The sequence below is a fragment of the Mastigoproctus giganteus genome, chromosome 1 (assembly GCF_048544385.1).
Source record: "Mastigoproctus giganteus isolate SK-2022 chromosome 1, ASM4854438v1, whole genome shotgun sequence".
NCBI classification, from domain to species: domain Eukaryota; kingdom Metazoa; phylum Arthropoda; class Arachnida; order Uropygi; family Thelyphonidae; genus Mastigoproctus; species Mastigoproctus giganteus.
Window position 1 is genome coordinate 263,772,341 of NC_143575.1, and position 19,692 is coordinate 263,792,032.

The following is a 19,692-nucleotide window of genomic DNA, read 5'->3' on the forward strand; positions in this document are numbered from 1 at the left end:
ACTTTCCAGATATGAACTTTTCTCATGTTAGAAAAGGGTTGACCTTATTCAGGTCAACCTTTTGGTCAATTATTTGATAATTGACCTTATTCAGGTCAATTATCAAATAAGAATTGAAGACATATACTCTCAAGATGGAATATCATAAAGAATTGCCATACCATCATTTCTGATATGTTAATCATGAAAAAAATTATGTAACTTCTTCATTCCCAAGTTTTTAACACTAGGTCAAATGGAAATGAGTTCAACTTTCAAAAGAACAGTTTGAAATTGAATATTGTTGTACTTGATTTTGGTTGAAGTGTGATCAGTTTGGAAGTGAAATTTTCAGGCCAGCTTGTTTTTTTTTTTTTTTTTTTTTGATTTGGTAGTTGTTGGCGCATCGGCTTCTGTGGCCATATTGCACCTCTCAAGGTTTTTGCAGTACTTTGATCCAAGCCCGAGGCGGGAATCGAACCCGCGACCTTTGGGTTGCCGGGCAGGTACTTTACCCACTCGGCTAGCCCGGTCGGCCACCAGCTTGTTTACTACCTGCATCTAATACTGATGCAGATATTAGACAATGCAAGGAATTCTACATACTTTGTATCTGCAAAACACACACACACACACACACACACACACACACACACACACACCCCTCTCCATCCGTTGCTGCCTCTGTCATTTTTATAGGACTTTTGGAGATAGTCTGTTTACTCAATTTGTGTGATGAGTTTTATTTGGGCCAACTGTTTATTTCAGTATGTATCACTACAGTTCATCTGTGAAACTTGGAATAATAGTTTATACAAATACCTGATCATTTCAGGAAACTTTAAATCCCCAGTCAGTAGTATCGTTATTTTCTGAAAACAGTCTGCAGTACTATTGTAAAAAAAGATACTTCACTTGGATGAATGGAGGAAGTACAAATAAAACATTACTGTAAATGGGATAATTGCTCTGATGAGCTTACAAAAACTGCATTAGTTTGGAATTTTGTAGAATTTTGAATCTGCTGACTATGGAGCATCTAATCTGACAGCATAAAGAATCTAGTGATCCAAGGAATATTAATACAATAAATTAACTCTTGTATATATTATATTCAGTTATTATTTCAAGTTTATATACATATTTAATTTGTTAAATAGCTGAAGCTTTGTGTGCTCCTCTTGCTTTTCTTTACATTAAACAAAGGGATTTCCACCTAACGCAAAGCTTTAGCTATTTAACAAATTACATTCTACAGTGTGAACTAAGGCTGGGTAATTACCACTGTATTGGGGGGGGGGAGAATTTTATCAGCGTGGCTTCCACTTGTTGGTAGGGGAAATCTATTTTGTGGATCTATATTACCCTTTCCCGCCCAAACTACTAGTTAGGGGAAGGGAGAAGAGTAATATAGATCCTCATTTATCTGATGATATGGGTCAAAGTAATGCTTGTACCTCAAGAATTCTTGTTTGTTGCCATAACAGCTGACATTTGTAAGTTGTTCTGTGAGGGTAGCAACGTTTCAAATCAATGGGATGAGAAAGATAGGGAAACAGTCTGAAAAATTAAGTGGTGTATGTCGGGCTAGTAAACTATAGAAGAATACTTAGTCTTAACTGTGTCTATAGTGATGTCAGAAGTATTGTCAATAAAATGTCTGAATTTGAACTCCTGGTTAGGACAACATAATAGGGCTGATAGAATGAGCAATCCAGAAATTGGGGATGATGAGTTCCTCTATGGTATGTATAATGTATATAGGGAAGATAGGAGGGGTGGTGGTGTCATGCTCATCAAAAGCAGCCTGAACATGAAAGAGCGTTTGCTGAGTCTGAAGAGATCTGCAGGCATAGAATCTGTGTGGTGCGAGTTAATTGGAAGCAAAGGCAAGACATAATGAGAGTGGGAATAGTCTACAGACCAGAAGGTTGTGAACAAAATTACGAAAGTCTTTACATAAGAACGGACAAGCAAGCTTGAATGTCTTATGGGTGACTTCAATCTGCCCCAGATTGATTTGATTAAGTGGAAGGGAAACTCAACTAGGGGAAAAAAATATTTCTAAACCTAATCATTACTCATGAATTAGATGACATCACAGGGCTTAAAATACAAGAACCATTGGCAGGTAGTGATCACACAGTCATCATTTGGAAGATGAAGAGAGATGCTGCAGTAGTTAAAGGTAAAGGCATGGTTTTTAATTTCAGGAGAGGGGATTTTGACAGTTTAAGGCAATATATGAGATCTATTAATTGGCCGGAATGTAGAGTGAGGGAAAATACACTTGAGGTATGGAATACCTTTAAAGCAAAAATCACAGATGCCATGAACACATATCATTAAGAAAATATTGCAGGAGGATGCCAAAATGAGTGAATGCAGGTGTGACCAGTCAAATAGAGCAGAAAAAGATATAGCATGGAACAGTTACAGAACGATGAAAAGTTGATTTGTAATAGTACCACTGATGAGGTTAGAGGGGTTAAGACTGTATATGAGAAAGCATTGGCTAAGAGAGCAAAGAATGGGGACAAGGAATTTTTCATATATGCAAATACAAGGAAGAATAAAAAATCGAATCAGAATGAATCCTTGTGCACCAGGTGTGGGGAAAGTCTTAGACATGAAAATCATAGACGTTGGTAATTACAGACTAGTCTGACTTCAGTGGTTGGGAAAATCTTAGAGGCAGTGATTGAGTGCAATCCAGGGACATTTAGATAGATATGGCAGTCTGAATAATAATACACAATTTGGTTTTGTTCAAGGAAAATTATGTTTAACTAACTTAGTAAGCTATAAGCTATTTTGTTGCCCATGATTAGAGAATAATTTTGATATAGTTTATTTGGATTTTAGCAAGGCATTTGACGCAGTCCCTCATGAGAGATTATTGTATAAGCTGGAATGTGTTGGGATTACTTGAAAAATTCTAAGATGGATTGCTGGGTGGCTGCAGGAAAGAAGGCAGTGGATTCTGATTAATAGATATTCATCAGATTGGTGTAAAAGTCAGAAGTGAGTTCCTCCAAGGATCGGTTTTTGGACCGCTGTTTCTGATTTTCATAAAAACAATATCAACGATGGGATAGAAAGCTTGATGTCAAAATTTGCAACCGACGTAAAGATCAGTAGAGTAGTTAACATTAGTAGAAGCACATGATGCAAAAAAGCAAGCTTATACAGCATCAGCCAAAAAAAAAAAAAAAAAACACCATTCTCATTTTGCTGATCCATTCATTCCAAATGTTTATTCTCCTTGAATTTATTTAAGCTATCAACAACAGATGGAAGTTTGTTCCAGCAATTAACTACCTGCTGGCTAAAGGCAAATATTCTGCAACTGTCTTTTTTTCAGTTTGAATCTATGCCCCCCGAGGTTTGTAATCTGAGCAAGAGGAAGAATCCCATCAGCATTGAGCCTGCTCAATCTATTCAAGGCCTTATACACCTCAATCAGATTGCCTCGCAGATGCCTAGTCACCAGAAGCTGCAATTTGCAGGACTTAAGCCTTTCTTCATAAGAGCACCCTTTTGTTGCCTTCACCAGTCTTGTTGCCCTTCTCTATACTCGTTCTAGTAACTCTATATCCTTCCTAAAATGAGGCTTTCAGACTTGTAAGCAGTACTCAAGGTGTGGCCTGACCATTGCCTTATACAAGGTGGTTAATCTCCTTCTTATCCCTGCTTGCAAAATTCCTGTATGTCATTGACATGACATATTTTGGCTGCCTGTCTGCACTGCTCAGAAAACTTCATATCTGACTGCACAATTAACCCTGGGTCTCTTTTCATTCTCCACTGTCCTGACATAGGTGGTACGTTTCTCTGGGGTTACTGCTACCCATATGCAGTACTTTGTATTTGTCAATGTTGAACTTCAGTTGCCACTTCTCAGCCCATCTACTCAACTTTTCCAGATCCTGTTGCAGCAGCATACTGTCATTACTGTTATTAACAACCTTGTCACCCTTTGTATCGTCTGCAAACTTTGACATTAAGCTTGATATACCTTCATCAATATCATTGATAAATATACAAAACAACATCGGCCTAACACCGAACCTTGAGCGACACCACTAATAACATTAGTTGACATAGAGCAGTACCCATTGATCACCACTCTGTCTTCTCCCACTCAACCATCCTTTTATCCATTGTAGCAACTTGCCCTTAATGCCATACTGCTTCATTTTGTACAGTAGTCTTCCATGTGTAACAATATCAAAAGCTTTCATGAAATCCAAGTATATGATATCAAAGTTATTTTTTTCATCCAGTTCCTTTTGTGACCATATCATAGTATCCAATCAAATTGGTCATACGAGACTTCTCCTTGGCAAACCCATGCTGGGTCTGAATTATTATTGCTCTCTTGTCTAGATGATCCTGCAATGCTTCTTTAACCAGTGATGCCATTATTTTCCCTGGAACAGAAGTCAAACTAACAGGTCTGTAATTACTCGTGTCATTCTTTGATTGCCTTTGTTAATAATCAGTATCAAGCAGCACTCTTTCATTATGACTTGAACAGGCTACAAGAATTGTCAGAAAAGTGGCAGCTGTGTATTAGTATTAGTAATGGCCACATGGTGCAAGGAAGCCTATGGCTTATGCTGCCCCAGCCTTAAAAAAAAATAAATAAGAATAAAAATTAAATAATAATAAGAATAAATTTAAAAAAATAATAATAATTAATAAGAGAAAAGGAAATAGACAACTTATGCATTTCCTTCCTCCCGTAGGTAATTATCCAGCTGACCTTTGAATTTCCCCCAAACTATAAGCCTCTACCACTCTGGAATAAGTTACCATGTAGGTAACTTATTCCAGTAATTTAAAACTCGCTGGCTAAAATAAAACTTCCAGCAATCCAGTCTAAACATCTCCCCCTGTAACTTGAAATTATGGCCCATAGTTCTAGAATAATTTATAACTGTGAAAATTTCATCCTCATTCATTTTACTTGTCTCTCAGAGTCTCAAACACATCAGTCAAGTCTCCTGTAACATGACTAGTTTCCAAGCTGTGCAATCCCCATATTCAAAGTCTTTCCTCATATGGACAGCCTTTTGCCAATCTCACCAGGCAAGTTACATGTCTTTGGACCTTTCAAGAAGCACAATGGCTTTCTTTAGGTGTAGTCTCCATACTTGAACACAGTATTCCAAATGTGGTCTAACAATAGTCTTATATAATGGGATTATGACGTCCTTATCTCTACTAGCAATTGTTCGATAAATCAATTGATAGGACACCATGGCCCTTTCTTGCAACCAGACTACAATGCTCTTAAATTGTCATGTCTGACCATATCCTAATACCCAAGTCCCTTTCCTCCACTGCCGGCTTTAGTTCAACTCTGCGAAGTGTATAAGCTATTTTGGGGGTTACTGTTGCCCCACTGCACCTTACACCTTACACTTACGCTGGATTAAAGCATAACTGCCATTTTTCTGACCATCCCTGAAGTCTATCTAGGTCACTCTGAAGAAGCTCTGCTTGGCATTGATCATTAACTACTTTAGAAATCTTTACATCAACTGCCAATTTAGACATCATGCCCTCTATCCCTTCATTTACTGCAGTAAAATGCAAAGACTTACACTTGGGGAATAGCAACCCCAAAATAAATTATAGACTTTTTGCAGCTGAATTAAAAACATTAGAGGAAGAAAGGGATGAAGTTTTAATATGGGAAGTATGAAGTTTTCTGAGCAGTGTAAACAGGCAGCTAGGAAAACCCATGGTGTCTTATCGAACATTATCATGTAGAGATATAGAGGTCATAGTCCCACTGTATAAGGCAATTGTAAGACCACATTTGGAGTACTGTGTTCCAGTATAGAAACCTCCTTTTAAATAAAGACATTGATCTTCTTGAAAAGGTCCAAAGATAGGTAACTTGCATAGTGAGATCGGCGAAAAGGTGACCATATGAGGAAAAAACTTGATATGTGGGCTTACAGAGTTGCCAAACTCTGTAAGCCCACATATATGGAGTGACCTGATTGAGGTTTATAAGGCTCCGAGAGAGGTTGGTAAAATGAATGAAGGCAAAATTTTCACTGTTATAAAGAATTCCAGAACTTGGAACCATAAATTCAGATTACAAGAGAAGAGGCTTAGACTAGATTTAGATTGTAGGAAGTTTTCTTTTAGATAGCAAGTTATTGATTTCTGGATCAGGTTGCCTTCACAGGTAGTTGAGGCTGACAGTTTGAATAAATTCAAAAGTCAGTTGGATAGTTACCTATGTGAAGAGGGAAGAATATAATTTTTCTTATCTACTCACCCCCCCCCCCCCGGCCAGTACAGCAAAAGCCTATGGCTTCCTCTTTGTGGCTGTTACTATTTCAGAATATATTCATGATATGTAATCACCTATCCTATTCTTCTTTTTGATTTTTAAGCTACTAACCTTTAGTCATTTTGTTACTAGCTGGTTGCTGCTCTTACTAGTGACCAAGCTGTAATGGGGGCCAGAATGAAAGAAAAAAGTTCTCTTTCCATGGGGAAATGCGTCAAATTAGTTCTGGAAAGCAGACCAGTTAGATCAAGAAGTTTGAATATAACAAATCAGATACATAGGAAATCAAACTCTTATGCAAAGAAACAGAAAAACTGACATAAGATCTTTACTAAATATTATACCATGTGAAATTAATAATATACTTTATTAAGCTTTTGCCAAAACTACTATACGTTAAGGTAACATTTCAGGTATCTTACCGATACCCATCATCAGACTGTACTGCTGACAGACTCCTCTTGCCGATGCTCCCAGGAATATAAGATCTGTTTTTCTGTTTCTGTTCTTCTCAGGCTGTTCTATTTTCTGACTTGTAGGTAAGCTATTACCTCTTATTACATGGAAATGTCTAGAAAGGGCAATAAGCTCACCTAAAGTGGTCTGACATTTCTGATCAGGAGTGGTCTGACATTTTTGACCATTCTGCTTACCCAACCTAGATTGGGCTGGTGTTATAAGCAGAATATCATCAGCCATTTTCAATCCACTGCAGGATGAAGTTCTCTCCAGCAACTTTCCAGTTCCTTCTGTTTTGTGCAATGGTCATCCATTTACTACCCACAAACTCATGAATTTCATCTTTCCATCTCTGTTGTTGTCTTCCAAGTTTTCTTCAAGCTCCTCTTGGGTACCATTCTGTTATTTTCTTAGTCCATCTGTCATCATGTCTTCAAGCTATGTGTCCTGCCCAGGACCATTTTAGTTTTGATAAGAATGTCCTTTATTTAAGCTTGCTGCCTAATCTGTATGTTTCTCTTATCTAACAGTCTGATTCCCAATATAATTCATTCCATTCTTCACTCTGTAGTTCTCAGCTTCTCTTCCATTCTTTTGGTGAGTGCCCAAGTTTCACTTCCATAAGACATGGTGGGTAGTATATATTGGTTCATTATTTTACATTTCAGACAAATTGGGATATTGCTCCTCAGTATGTGACTATATTTCATGAATGCTATCCATCCAAAATTTATTTTTCTCTTGACTTCCAGCCATTTAACATTATTACAGCTGATGACTTACTTGTTCATCATTACTTTTGTTTTAGCCATATTCACTTTAGTCCAAAATCCTTACTAACTCTGCATAACTGATTAGATTTTCCTCTAATTCTTTGGGATCGTGGCTTATGACCACAGTGTCATCTGCAAATTGTAAGTGGTTTAGGTACTCTCCATTCACATTGACTTCTTTCTTCAACCAGTCTAATCTTCTGAAAGCTTCTTCAAGGGCAGCAGTAAACAACTTCGGAAATAGTGTCTCCTTGTCAAACTCCTTTCTCAATTTTAAATTTGCTACTGTCTTTGTCTAGTCTAATAAAGGAGGTAGCATTCTCATATATTTTCTTCAAAATCATAACATGTGGGATCTATGCCTTGTCTTTCTAGTGCCCGAAACATTGCCTTATGCTGTATGGAGTCAAATGCCTTTTCATTTGATTTTCACTTGAATGCCTTTTCAAGCAGAATATCACCAACTACTATATAGAGAATAATCTTTGTATGGTAGTTGGTGATATGTGCATTTTATTACCAGTGGTTTTATGCATATTAGGTTTCTGAAATTTGGAATCATTAAACGTCCAGCAAGGGCTAAGTCATAAACAAATTATAATATTTTGTTATGTAACTGTTAAAAAAAAATTTACACTAGAGTATTCAGAGGCAGTGAAATTGACAGTGATCGCTACCTAGTAGAAAGCACTTTCAAAATAAAAGAAATTATCTTAATAAAAAGAAGAAAATACCAACAAAAACTACTAAAAAAATAAAAATACATTTTTTGGAAGATGAAAGTGCTAAATTCCTGTATGAAAGTCAATTGAAAGATAAACTCAAATCAGATAAAAGTGATAATGTTGAGGAAATCTGGTCAAACATGAAAAATCAATTCTGGGAGCTGCTGAAGAAAGTCTTGGATATAAACCTATAAAAAATAAAAACTGGCTAAGAACTTGGAATGAAGAATTGAAACAAACAATCAATTAGAAAAAAAAGACCTACAAACTGTTCCTACAAACTAAAGACCTACATCTACACATAAAATATGAAAAGCTTCGAGCAAAAGTCAGAAAGCTAACCAGAAAAATCCGACGAGACAACTGGGATAAATTTGTTAAATATTTAGAACGTGATATCACGGGCCCACAGAGAAGTGGTTTTAAAATTTTTAAGAAATTACAACTAGACACAAATGATCAAATAAAAATCAACTCCATCTCCCAAGCAGAATGGAAGCAGCACTATTCCAAACTATGGTATAACCCAGGCACTAGGGAATTGGAAGATGAATCTGTGATAACCAAAGATGAAGAAAAAAAATATAACAATGGAAGAACTAGAGTTAATATTACAAAAAATCAGAAAACCGAAAAAGCCCAGGCATAGACAATTTGAATGTAGAACTATTTAAATATGGGGGCACCTTACTAAAAAATGCACTACTAAAATTATTTAACATCATATGGCATAAGCAACAGATACCCAAAGATTGGGAAACAGGAATAGTAATCAATTTACACAAAAAAGGCTCCAGAAATAACCCTTACTGCTGTCAACTTACTGCTGTCAACTGCTGCTATGCTCTAATATACTAAGGAATAAACTTAATAAATACAGTGAACAATTCTTAGAAGAAGAACAATGTGGGTTCAGAAAAGGGAGAAACACAGTAGATGCCATTTTCTCACTACAACAAATTTTGGAGAAAAGAAGAGAATTCAATCTACCAACATTTCTGCTCTTTATTGATTATAAAAAAGCATATGACAATGTAAACCGGGAAAAACTTTGGCAGATTCTACGTGAAGAAAATATCCAAACCCAACTCCGGAAAGCCATCCAAAGCCTATATAAAAACTCAAGTCTGTATAAAATATTCTAATGGCCAACTATGAGACCCAATTAACACCAATAAAGTAGTCAAACAAGGATGCGGACTATCACCAAATTTATTTAATATCTACATCAATAAAATTCTTAAAGAATGGAAACAAACAATTAACAACGGAATACAGTTGAACAACAGGAATAAAATCCAAACTATATTATATGCTAATGATCAAGTTATAATTGCAAAATCTGAAGATGAACTACAGATAGCAGCAAATGAACTTAATAAAATAGGTAAAAAGTATGAGATGAAAATCTCCACCTCAAAAACAAAATTTATGGGATTATGTGGAAAAAACGTACAAAGAGTCAAAATTGATGATAAAATAATAGAACAAATATCTGACTTCACCTATTTGGAAAATTTAATATCAAATGAAGGGAAAGACATCCACGCTAAACTACAAAAATATAATAAAATGAATGGAATGATTAAACGCCACTTCGGAAAACAAATGACAACTGAAACAAAATTACAACTGCACAACATCACTTCAAAACCAGCCCTCTTCTACATCTGTGAGACTTGGGTCATAAATAAGAAATATGCACACAAACTAGAAGCAGCACAAATGAGATTTTTAAGACCATTATTAGGCTTTACAAGACTAGACCACCAAAGAAATTTAGATATCCGCGAGAAATTAAAAGTAGATAACATAGTAAATGACATAAAACAGTATCAGGAAAAATGGATCATCCACATAGAAAGAATGAACCCAGACCGGATCCCAAAATTAGCCTTTAACTACAAACCTACAGGCAAGAGAGATGTTGGTTGACCAAGACAACGATGGCGAGATCAAGACCACCTCCAAGAGCTACAACGAAACAGGTCTTAAAAGACCCAAGCCGGACCAAGTTCATGATTGATGATAATGATAAACATCCAGCAAGGGCTAAGTCATAAACAAATTATAATATTTTGTTATGTAACAGTTAACAAAATATTTCTTGATTTTTGCAAAGTTTTCTTCCAAAGTGCTTTACTGTGTTTCCTCCCCCTCATAATAAGATAATTAGTTGCACAGGAATTTTAGTTCATGTACTACACCTGCTCCCAGATGTAATTTCAAACTTTGATATCTTAACACATTAATTTGTTTATAAATGTAAACATTTTAGTAACAATTTTTTTCTTTCAAATTGTAATGTGCTTTTAAGGATATTAGTGATTTGCAATAATGCTTAGCATTTATCTTTATTATCTGTAATATTCATTCTTATTCAATATGTAATAATAATGTGTTTTCATATATTCCTTTTTTTAACAGGTGAAGTACAAGAAGATTATCGATATAGTGGTAGTGAAGGTGAAGAAGAAGATGCCAGTCAAAACATGGAACCAAGGTTGAGATCCTTTGCATATTATTCAGATCCCTTCCATTCCTATTCACTGTACCATATACTACAGCATACATGATGCAGTAATGTATTTAATGATGCTGATTACTTCATAGATATGTTAAATTTAGTAATGTATTTCCCAAAGATTCATTATTGCAGCAATCAGTGTAGTAATGTATTTATTATGCTGATTGTTTTCCACTAGTAAATTCCAGGAAAGTTGTTAAAATAAGCATTAAAACCGTTTTCAAGTTAGAAAGTTAATTTTAAAAATACTTTTTGATTTTAGCTAGAGATAAACTTCCTTTTATACTATATTTAAAGTAGTATGAAATAGAAATATTATATTGAGAGATAGAGAGAATTGAGTGATTTGTAAAAGTTAAGAGTGATAAACAAATTAAACTGATAGAACGTGGTAAAAATTCCTAGCCAGAGAGCAAAATGAAGAGATTCCGATGCCTGCTCAAAGAATGAAGTCTTTGAGCAGGCATTGGCACAGATATTACCTTTAAAGTAAATGGAATCATAGAGTAATTAGAAAAAACAAGATGAAGTGGTGATTCAGGAAGTTGATAGTTGAGATTTGATTAGAAAAAAAAATGAGGCTTACAAAAATATGAAAGTTGACTTCAATCCTGAGATTAGAATCAGATTGTACATATTTTTGAAATGAGTTAAGATGGTTTGGAAAGGTTGTTTTTTTACAGATATGTTTGTTTGTTTCATTAATTTCATTATTCATAATTAATTGAAGTTAAAGTTGATAATGGGGGTGTGATGAACATGTAGTATTAAATTATTGTTTTTAGATATGCCACACACAAGACATTCAGCTTTTAACATAGTATTACTTAGCATTATTTACAAACAGCATTACAATCAATCAATTATTATCAGCAATTCACAAAGGGGGGATCTAAGAGTGACAAGAGTAATTACAGACCAGTTATTTAACTTATTTTCTGGGGAAAAATAATGGAGTCACTGGTTAAAGGTGCATTACAGGATCATCTAGACAAGCCTGCAGTAATAATTCAGAGACAGCATGGGTTTGTTAAGTTTGAGCAGTACAGTATTAAGGGTAAGTTGCTACAATGAATAAAAGGGTGGTTGAGTGGGAGAAGACAGAGTGGTAATCAGTGGAAGCTGCTCTTCGTGCACTAATGTTATTAGTGGGGTCCTCCAGGGGCCACTGTTGTTTTGTATGTTTATCAATAATATTGATGAAGGTATATCAGGCCTAATGTCGAAGTTTGCAGATTATACAAAGGTTGGCACGGTTTTTAATGGCAGTATGCTACTGCAACAGGATCTAGAATATTTGGGCAGATGGGCTGAGAAGTGGCAACTGAAGTTTAACATTGACAAATGCAAAGTACTGCATATGGGTAGAAGTAACCCCAAAGGAACATACCAACTGTGTGGTACTACACTTAGGATGGTAGAAAATAAAAAAGATCTGGGAGTAATTGTGCAGTCAGATATGAAGTTTTCTGAGCAATGCAGACAGGCTGCCAGAGCAGGTTATGCAGTATTGTCAATGATATACAGGAATTTTGCTAGTAGGGAAAGGAGGTGATTATTCCTTTGTATAAGGCAATGGTCAGGCCACGCCTTGACTACTGCGTAAAGGTCCGGAGGCGTCATTTTAGGAAGGATGTTGAGTTGCTTGAGTGTGTATACAGAAGGGCAACAAGATTGGTGAGGGGAATGAAGGGGTCTTTTTACCAAGAAAGGTTTAAGTTCTGCAAATTGCAACTTCTGGAGACTAGGCACTTGTGAGGTGATCTGATTGAGGTGTATAAGGTCTTGAATGGGTTGAGCATGCTGAATTCTGATGGATACTTCTGCTTGCTCAGATTATGAACCTGAGGGGGCATAAATTCAAATTGAGGAAAGACAGTTGTAAAATAGATGTGTGGAAATATTGCTTTCTTGCATCACATGTCTCCATTATTACTATTTCAACCACCCCCACACACACACCATCCTACTCAGACTATCCACTTGCAGCTGGCACCGTAGAAACTGCAGAATTATTCGCTAAATGATCTTGTTTCCTCCTAGTACATTACCAATAGGCCAGATTCTAGGTGATTATGGTCTACTGGAATAGGCCCACTGATCTATAAAAACTATATTCTGTATCCTCAATGTCAGGAATGATAGGTCTTACTGTGGTGCCAAATGTTACTATGCCAAAGTTTGAAAACTTGAACATGGCTCTACAATAAAATGTGTGTAACATCCATGTACTGATATCATTAGTCCTTTCTGTATTGAAGAATGTGATGTGTAAGGTTGCAATACCAGTTAGTTTTTTTTTCCCTCCATATTTGAAATGTTTGTAGGCAAGCTTTCAGAAATTCTCAGTATCAGAAATAGCTGAGGCAATAGATGTTTTGCAGTATCAGTTTCATTGTGAGATTTTACCAGAAGCTATTATGAAAGAAGGAAGAATTGATATATAGTTTTTTTGGGGGGGAGGGAACTGACTTTTGCAGAAGGAAACTTGAAATTTATATTAAAAAAAAAAAAATCTCAAAGGATGCTTGCCATTTTAAAAAATCCTAGTAGCAGTGCTTAGTGTGACAGGACATTCAGCCAAATTAAAAAGAACAAACTTAGGTCAGTTCCTCTAATTGTGATGAAACTTTGGAAATGCCCTTGACAGTTAAAGTGTAGATAGCAGGGCTATTGTTATAAAGAAAACTTTGTCTGCATTTCTAAAGATGGAAAGTTGCAGACTTTATCCTCTAGGAAGTTGCAGAAGGTACCATTGCAGACTTTGCTCTGAAGATTTTCAATATCAAGATTTTCTCTAATTTTCAGACTCTCCTCTTCACAACAAAGTCTGAAAAGACGCATTTCTGATCAGTTTAGGTGTGTAACAGAGTCCAAGCAAAAGCAGTGCTTAGTGTGACATGATATTCAGCCAAATAAAAAAAAGAACAAACTTAATTCAGTTCCTCAAATTATGATGAAACTTTGGAAATGCCCTTGACAGTTAATGTCAAGTAAAAAGTTAAAGTTGCAACAGGATCTAGAAAAGTTGAGCAGATGGGCTGAAAAGTGGCAACTGAAGTTTAACAAATGCAAAGTACTGCATATGGGTAGCAGTAACCCCAGAGAAATGTACCAACTGTGTGGTACTATACTCAGAGTGGTAGAGAATGATGGGATTCTTCCTCTTGCTCAGATTAGAAACCTGAGGGGGCATAAACTGAAATTGAGGAAAGAGTTGTCGAATAGATGTGTAGAAATTTGCCTTTAGCCAGTGGGTAGTTTATTGCTTGATAAACTTCCATCTATCGGTAGGTTGTGAAAGTTGATAGTTTAAATAAATTCAAGGAAGAAGTGGATAAACTTTTGGAGCGAATGGATGGATGAAATAGGAATTATTGTTTTTTTTTTTTTTTTTTTTTGCTGATGCTGTATTAGCTTGCTTTCTTGCACCATATGCCTCTACTAATGCCAAAATCCACAGACAGAAAAATCCTAGAGGCACTTAAGTTTGAAAGCATATACAGTGGATTCCAGTTATTTGGGCCACCGGTTAATCGGGGCAGCCGTTTATTTGGGGCAAATCTTAAAAAACAGAACCCAATCGACAAAATAGCCAGGGTTTACTTCGCTTAATTGGGACAACATGCCGTTTAATCGGGGCGGGAGACCACAGCACTGGAGATTACCTTACAATTGTCTCCAACCATACCATGTGGTTCGTTCAGATTTCTGGAGGTCACAACCATAAAACAATAAGCAGTCACCTGTTTATTGGGCTTTTCTGTTAGTGCAATCTATCATAAACGGATAGTAAACTCTATCTTATTGAATTTGCGATAATACAGACTGCTGGAATTCTGTGGGTTATTATGGTGAAATGTGTTTACACTTCCATGAAATGTTCAATCATATAAAAAAATTGATTTTCAGAATCTTCTCTCTTCATTGCTATTTTTAAAACTTTGTAACTTGTTACTCCGTCCTCACTTGCAATTTGTGTGTGTTATTGTCTTTGTTATTGATTGCTTATCTTTTTTTTTGGCGCCTCCGTAGCCAGGTGGGAAGGAGCAGCAGTGCATAGCACACGCTAATACGGAGGATGTGGAAAGGTCAGGGAATGACCACCGCATATCCCGGAGCAATATGGTCTTAGTTGCTAATGCTCCTAAAAACCAAAATAGCAACAACAACAGCTTATCTTTTTACTGTTTTAAATTTTAACCCCCACCCACAAATGTCAATGAACAGAAATGTCAACTAGTTAGTATGTACATATTACAGTACGTATTAATTATTCCGATTTTCACGTATCATTTAATTTTTTAATTGGTAAGGTAATAAAGGGTAAATTTGTGCTTAATATAGCTTTCCTTTTATAGCCTGTGGATAATATTCCTCCTATTTTCGCTAATTAGAACCGCTGTTTAATAGAATTAAAAATCAATTCACAAACGTGATCACAATTACCGGCACTTACTACACATCGTATAGTGAACAGTACTTTATTATTGTGAGTCCATCGTGACATGATTTGATTATACAGTGAACCAATTGTAAAGCTGGGGTCCATTGTATTTATCTATTTAGGTGAAACTTCGGATATTTGGGGCAGCTGCTTAATTGGGCCAAAATGCACTAGTCACGATGTCTCCCGAATAACCGGAATCGACTGTACTCTTAAATAACCCTATGGCTGTATCTTAATGTAAATTGTGTATATTGTCAGTGAAATATAATTTCAGATCCGAAGTCTGGATTTCAAAATCTTCTGGCCCCGGGTGCCTAGCGATTGTGACTGAGCGATTTCTCTGTGCTTTCACTGCGATTTTCAGAAAGGTAAATTACAGTTATCTTTTACATTTCTCTCCTTAATAAATCCTTTTATTTAATAGCAGCTCTTTTATCAAAAGTACTGATAGAGAGTAAGGAAGGAAAGTAACCTTTCTTTATTTTTCTTATTTTATAGACTAACTCCTAATTTTGCTTGGTCACACCAGGCACTGCTCCTGCCTGCTCTTGGTGGGGCCGGTAACCTTGGCAGAAAAGTTCATCTGCCAAGGGCTAAAAGGAGCCAACATGGAACAAAATATGTTTCCATCTGTAGAGCTGACAAGCTGTCGACCAGATACAGAAAACGAACATGAACATGATTCGTCACAACCAAAGAGGTCAAAACCCAATCCCTCAGTGACAGACTTACTTGCATTCTTAATAATGCACCTGCTATCAGAACAACCTCTCAGTAAGCTATCCACTTTTCTAATCCAAAAACACCTGGAAAGTATTGCAGGGTCTCCCAAGACAGTTAAGAGACTGCAATCAGGGGACTTACTTGTTGAAACTCTAAACCACAGGCATTCTGAAAAACTGAAAAATCTGGTATTCCAGTAACTCCCCATGCAGCCCTAAATACATCAAAGGGTGTAATATCTAGTTGGGTCCTGATGAATGTGATGGAGAAATAAATTAAAGAAGAGCTTTAGGAACAAAATGTAATTGCTGTAAAAAGAATTATGATCAATAGAGACAGTATACTCACACCTACCAGAAATATCATTCTTACCTTTAACAGTCCAAACCTACACTCATCAGTAAAAGCAGGATATCTACTTTGCCGCACTCGTCCTTTCATACCCAATCCATTGAGATGTTATAAGTGCAAAAAGTATGGCCACTCTCAAATGACATGCAGAGGCAACCCAGTTTGTCACAACTGTGGATCCTCCGATCACATTCAAAGTGATTGCTCGGCGAAAGAAGTGATCTGTCCCAACTGCAAAGGCAACCATCCTGCCTACTCTGAGACGTGAGAGATGGTAAACGGAGAAAAAAATTGAAATATAAAGTTGAAAATAAAGTTAGTTATCAGGAAGCAAGAAAATTAATTGTACCCACTATACCTAAACCTACATATGCCAATATTTCAAAAAATCAATAATGCACCTGCTAGGTAACTGAATGGTAACATCAGTTTGAGTAGCAACTCAAACTGATGTTACCATTCCATCAAACAGATCAATCTCCAACTGGGCTCGGGCTGTCCTCTCTCAGCAACATTCCAATTCCCTTAAGCACTCAGACCAAGCAAGCAATATACCACTTACGATACAAGTGAAATCTAATCCTCTGCCAGTGATTGCTACTACTTCAAATAATCATAGTGCTCCTTCAAAAAAGATTATTCAGGATACATTGATGAATGCAGAGTACTCATCCAAACAAGAAGATCGAATTCTGGAAATATTTGTAGAAGAAAATACGGACACCGGTCACCCTACCTTTCCAAAAAGAGACAAACCAAAGCCTAAACCACATAAGACAGTCACGTCAGCTACAGCTTCTTCTAAATTTAAGTAATGCCTAACATCTTGCAGTGGAGTTGCAGAGGCTTTCATGGCAACATTGACGACATTCAATACTTAATTAACCGCTATTCTCCAGTTGGTTTCTGCCTGCAAGAAACCTATTTAACTGCTCAAATTTCCCTTTCCATAAAAAACTACTCAATCTATAGATGAGATCGGAATACCTTCTGCTCATGGTGGTGTAGCTATTTTAATTAGCTCAAAGATTCCGGATATGCAGATCACTCTTCAAACCAAATCGAAGCTGTTGCTGTGCATCTGCTTACTCAGATTGCGTTAACACTAGTCTCGGTTTATCTCTCACCAAATCATACTTATTCATATAATGACCTTGAAGAACTTTTAATACAGTTACCTTCCCCTATCTGCCTGCTAGGGGATTTCAATGGCTACCACCCTTTATGGGGATCATCTAAATTAGACAGATGTGGCCGACTGATTGAAACTTTACTGGAAAAATGAAACCTCTCTCTTCTTAATAATACTGGGTCGCGCACCCATATACAGTTACCTACTGGTTGCGGATTCGAATCTTGCCTCGGACTTGGATCAGAGTAGTGCAAAAACCTTGGGAGGTGCATTATGGCCACAGAAGCCGATGCACCAACAACTAAAGAAAAAGGGAAAAAAAAAAGTTACCTACTGGACAGACTTCTGCAATTGACATATCGATTTGCTCCCCGATACTGTTTTCAGTCATGCAACGGTCTGCTCTGGATAATCCCATGGGCAGCGATCGTTTTTCCACTCATTTGTAATCTGATGACTACACAACCACCCTTAGATCAACCCTGCAGGAAATGGAAATTCTCTAAAGCTAATTGGGAGAAATTTCAGTCGGCAATCACTGTGGACAAAAAAATTATACAACTACAGCCCATAGATGAAGGGCGCCTCTGTAGCCAGGTGGGCAGGAGCAGCAGTGCATAGCACACACTTCTTGATTAGACCGGGGTTCGAGCCCGTGACCACCAAATACGGAGGATGCGGAAAGGTCAGGGAATGACCACTGCATATCCTTGGACCAGTATGGCCTTAGTTGCTAATTCTCCTAAAAACCAAATAACAAACAACAACAAACTTATATACTTAAAACCAACATTGTATTAATAAATAAATTTATGTGATGAAGAAAAAATGATTTTAATATTTGAACTCTGTGTACACAGTGGTTATTAAAGAACACCTAATTAGCCAGACTTGAAAATCATAAGCCTGTGTTTTTAGCCCACTTCTTAGCCCAAAGGTTGGATTCAACGTGCATTCTGAAACATAGCCTGTAAGTCAGTTCTAGAATTTTCTTGCTAGATGATTATGGGATCTGTATATACAATGGCATAGCAAACTCTTGTGGGCCCTGCAATTTAAATAAACCAAAAATTTGATGTTGGCTTTTATTCAGATTTGATAGGCTCCTGTTTTCTCTGTGTGTAGCTTAGAGCTACTCATAGCTTTAATAAAAATATTCTTTTAGTTTAATCTTTTGTTCCAAATTTCATGTTGGTAGGTTAACTCTAATTCCCTGTGCAATCCCCTATATTAAAAATTGAAACCTTATTGTGTCACATGAACATCACGTTTTGAAGGATTTGGTATACCCTTCTTTTGTATAATATAGAAATTTTTAACCCTGTGGTATGTTATTTGATACCTGAATGTGCCTGCAATGTAATGCAGCAAGTTAGAGTAATGTAATACATTACTCTAACTTGTTGACACTTTGATATGGTTAAGGTATGTAGTTTATCCTATTATGGTATGCTAGCATTAATGTAATCATATTTTAGCAATTTTATCTTATATCTATTGTGGAAAATGAAACACAAGATATGAAAATTCGTAATTTGAAACCATTAGCAGTGTGGCTGCAAATAGTCTTCTTGAAAAGTTGTTGAAACATAAAATATTAAGACTGGCATGTTTTCAATAATATTTTATTATTTATTTATTAGAGCATGATAACTATATAATCTCATTATTGCAAATAGTTCATCAGAAGCAGTTGAACAAGATTCTACTCTTAGAAGAAATTATCATGATGATAGTGGAACTCTGACATCTAGTGGTGGACCTCATCCTAGTTCTAGTAATGTCCAACAAACTGTTCCTTCTGTTGAAACACCTGCTCCCCCACCTCGGCCACCAGTACCACCACAGAGGTTAATAGGTTGGTAGTCTCTCTCTCTCTCTCTCTCTCTCTCTCTCTGTCTGTCTGTCTGTCTGTGTACGCACAGTCCTAACAATGTGCAGTCTGGCAGTCTGATTGTCTTTGTAAAAGGATATTTTATATTGGTATATTAATTGTTCCCAAGTGCTAATATTCAGTCTTATCACGAATATAAGTATATTTAACTTAAATTCTATATTATTGTATATTAAGTTATGGATATTAGAATTCAGCAACACCCCCCCCCCCCCAAGTTGGCTATTTTGAATATTCCTATGAGTTCATATTCTTTTCATCAGGTTTTTTTTTTTTTTAGCATTACAAATACTCTGAAGGGAATTAAATTTGTTTGCACACATTAATCACCTTTAGACATATCAGGTAACTTGGATAAATGTC

The 19,692-nt window shown here is 36.4% G+C and overlaps 1 protein-coding gene across 1 annotated transcript in view; it reads left to right on the forward strand.

Annotated features, from left to right (window-relative positions):
- Nucleotides 1–19,692, forward strand: part of msn (serine/threonine-protein kinase msn) — a 555,676-nt gene that overhangs the window by 303,654 nt on the left and 232,330 nt on the right. The window contains 2 exon segments of the mRNA XM_090377310.1: nucleotides 10,680–10,755; nucleotides 19,115–19,293. Of these exon segments, the coding sequence (XP_090233436.1) occupies nucleotides 10,680–10,755; nucleotides 19,115–19,293 (255 nt within the window).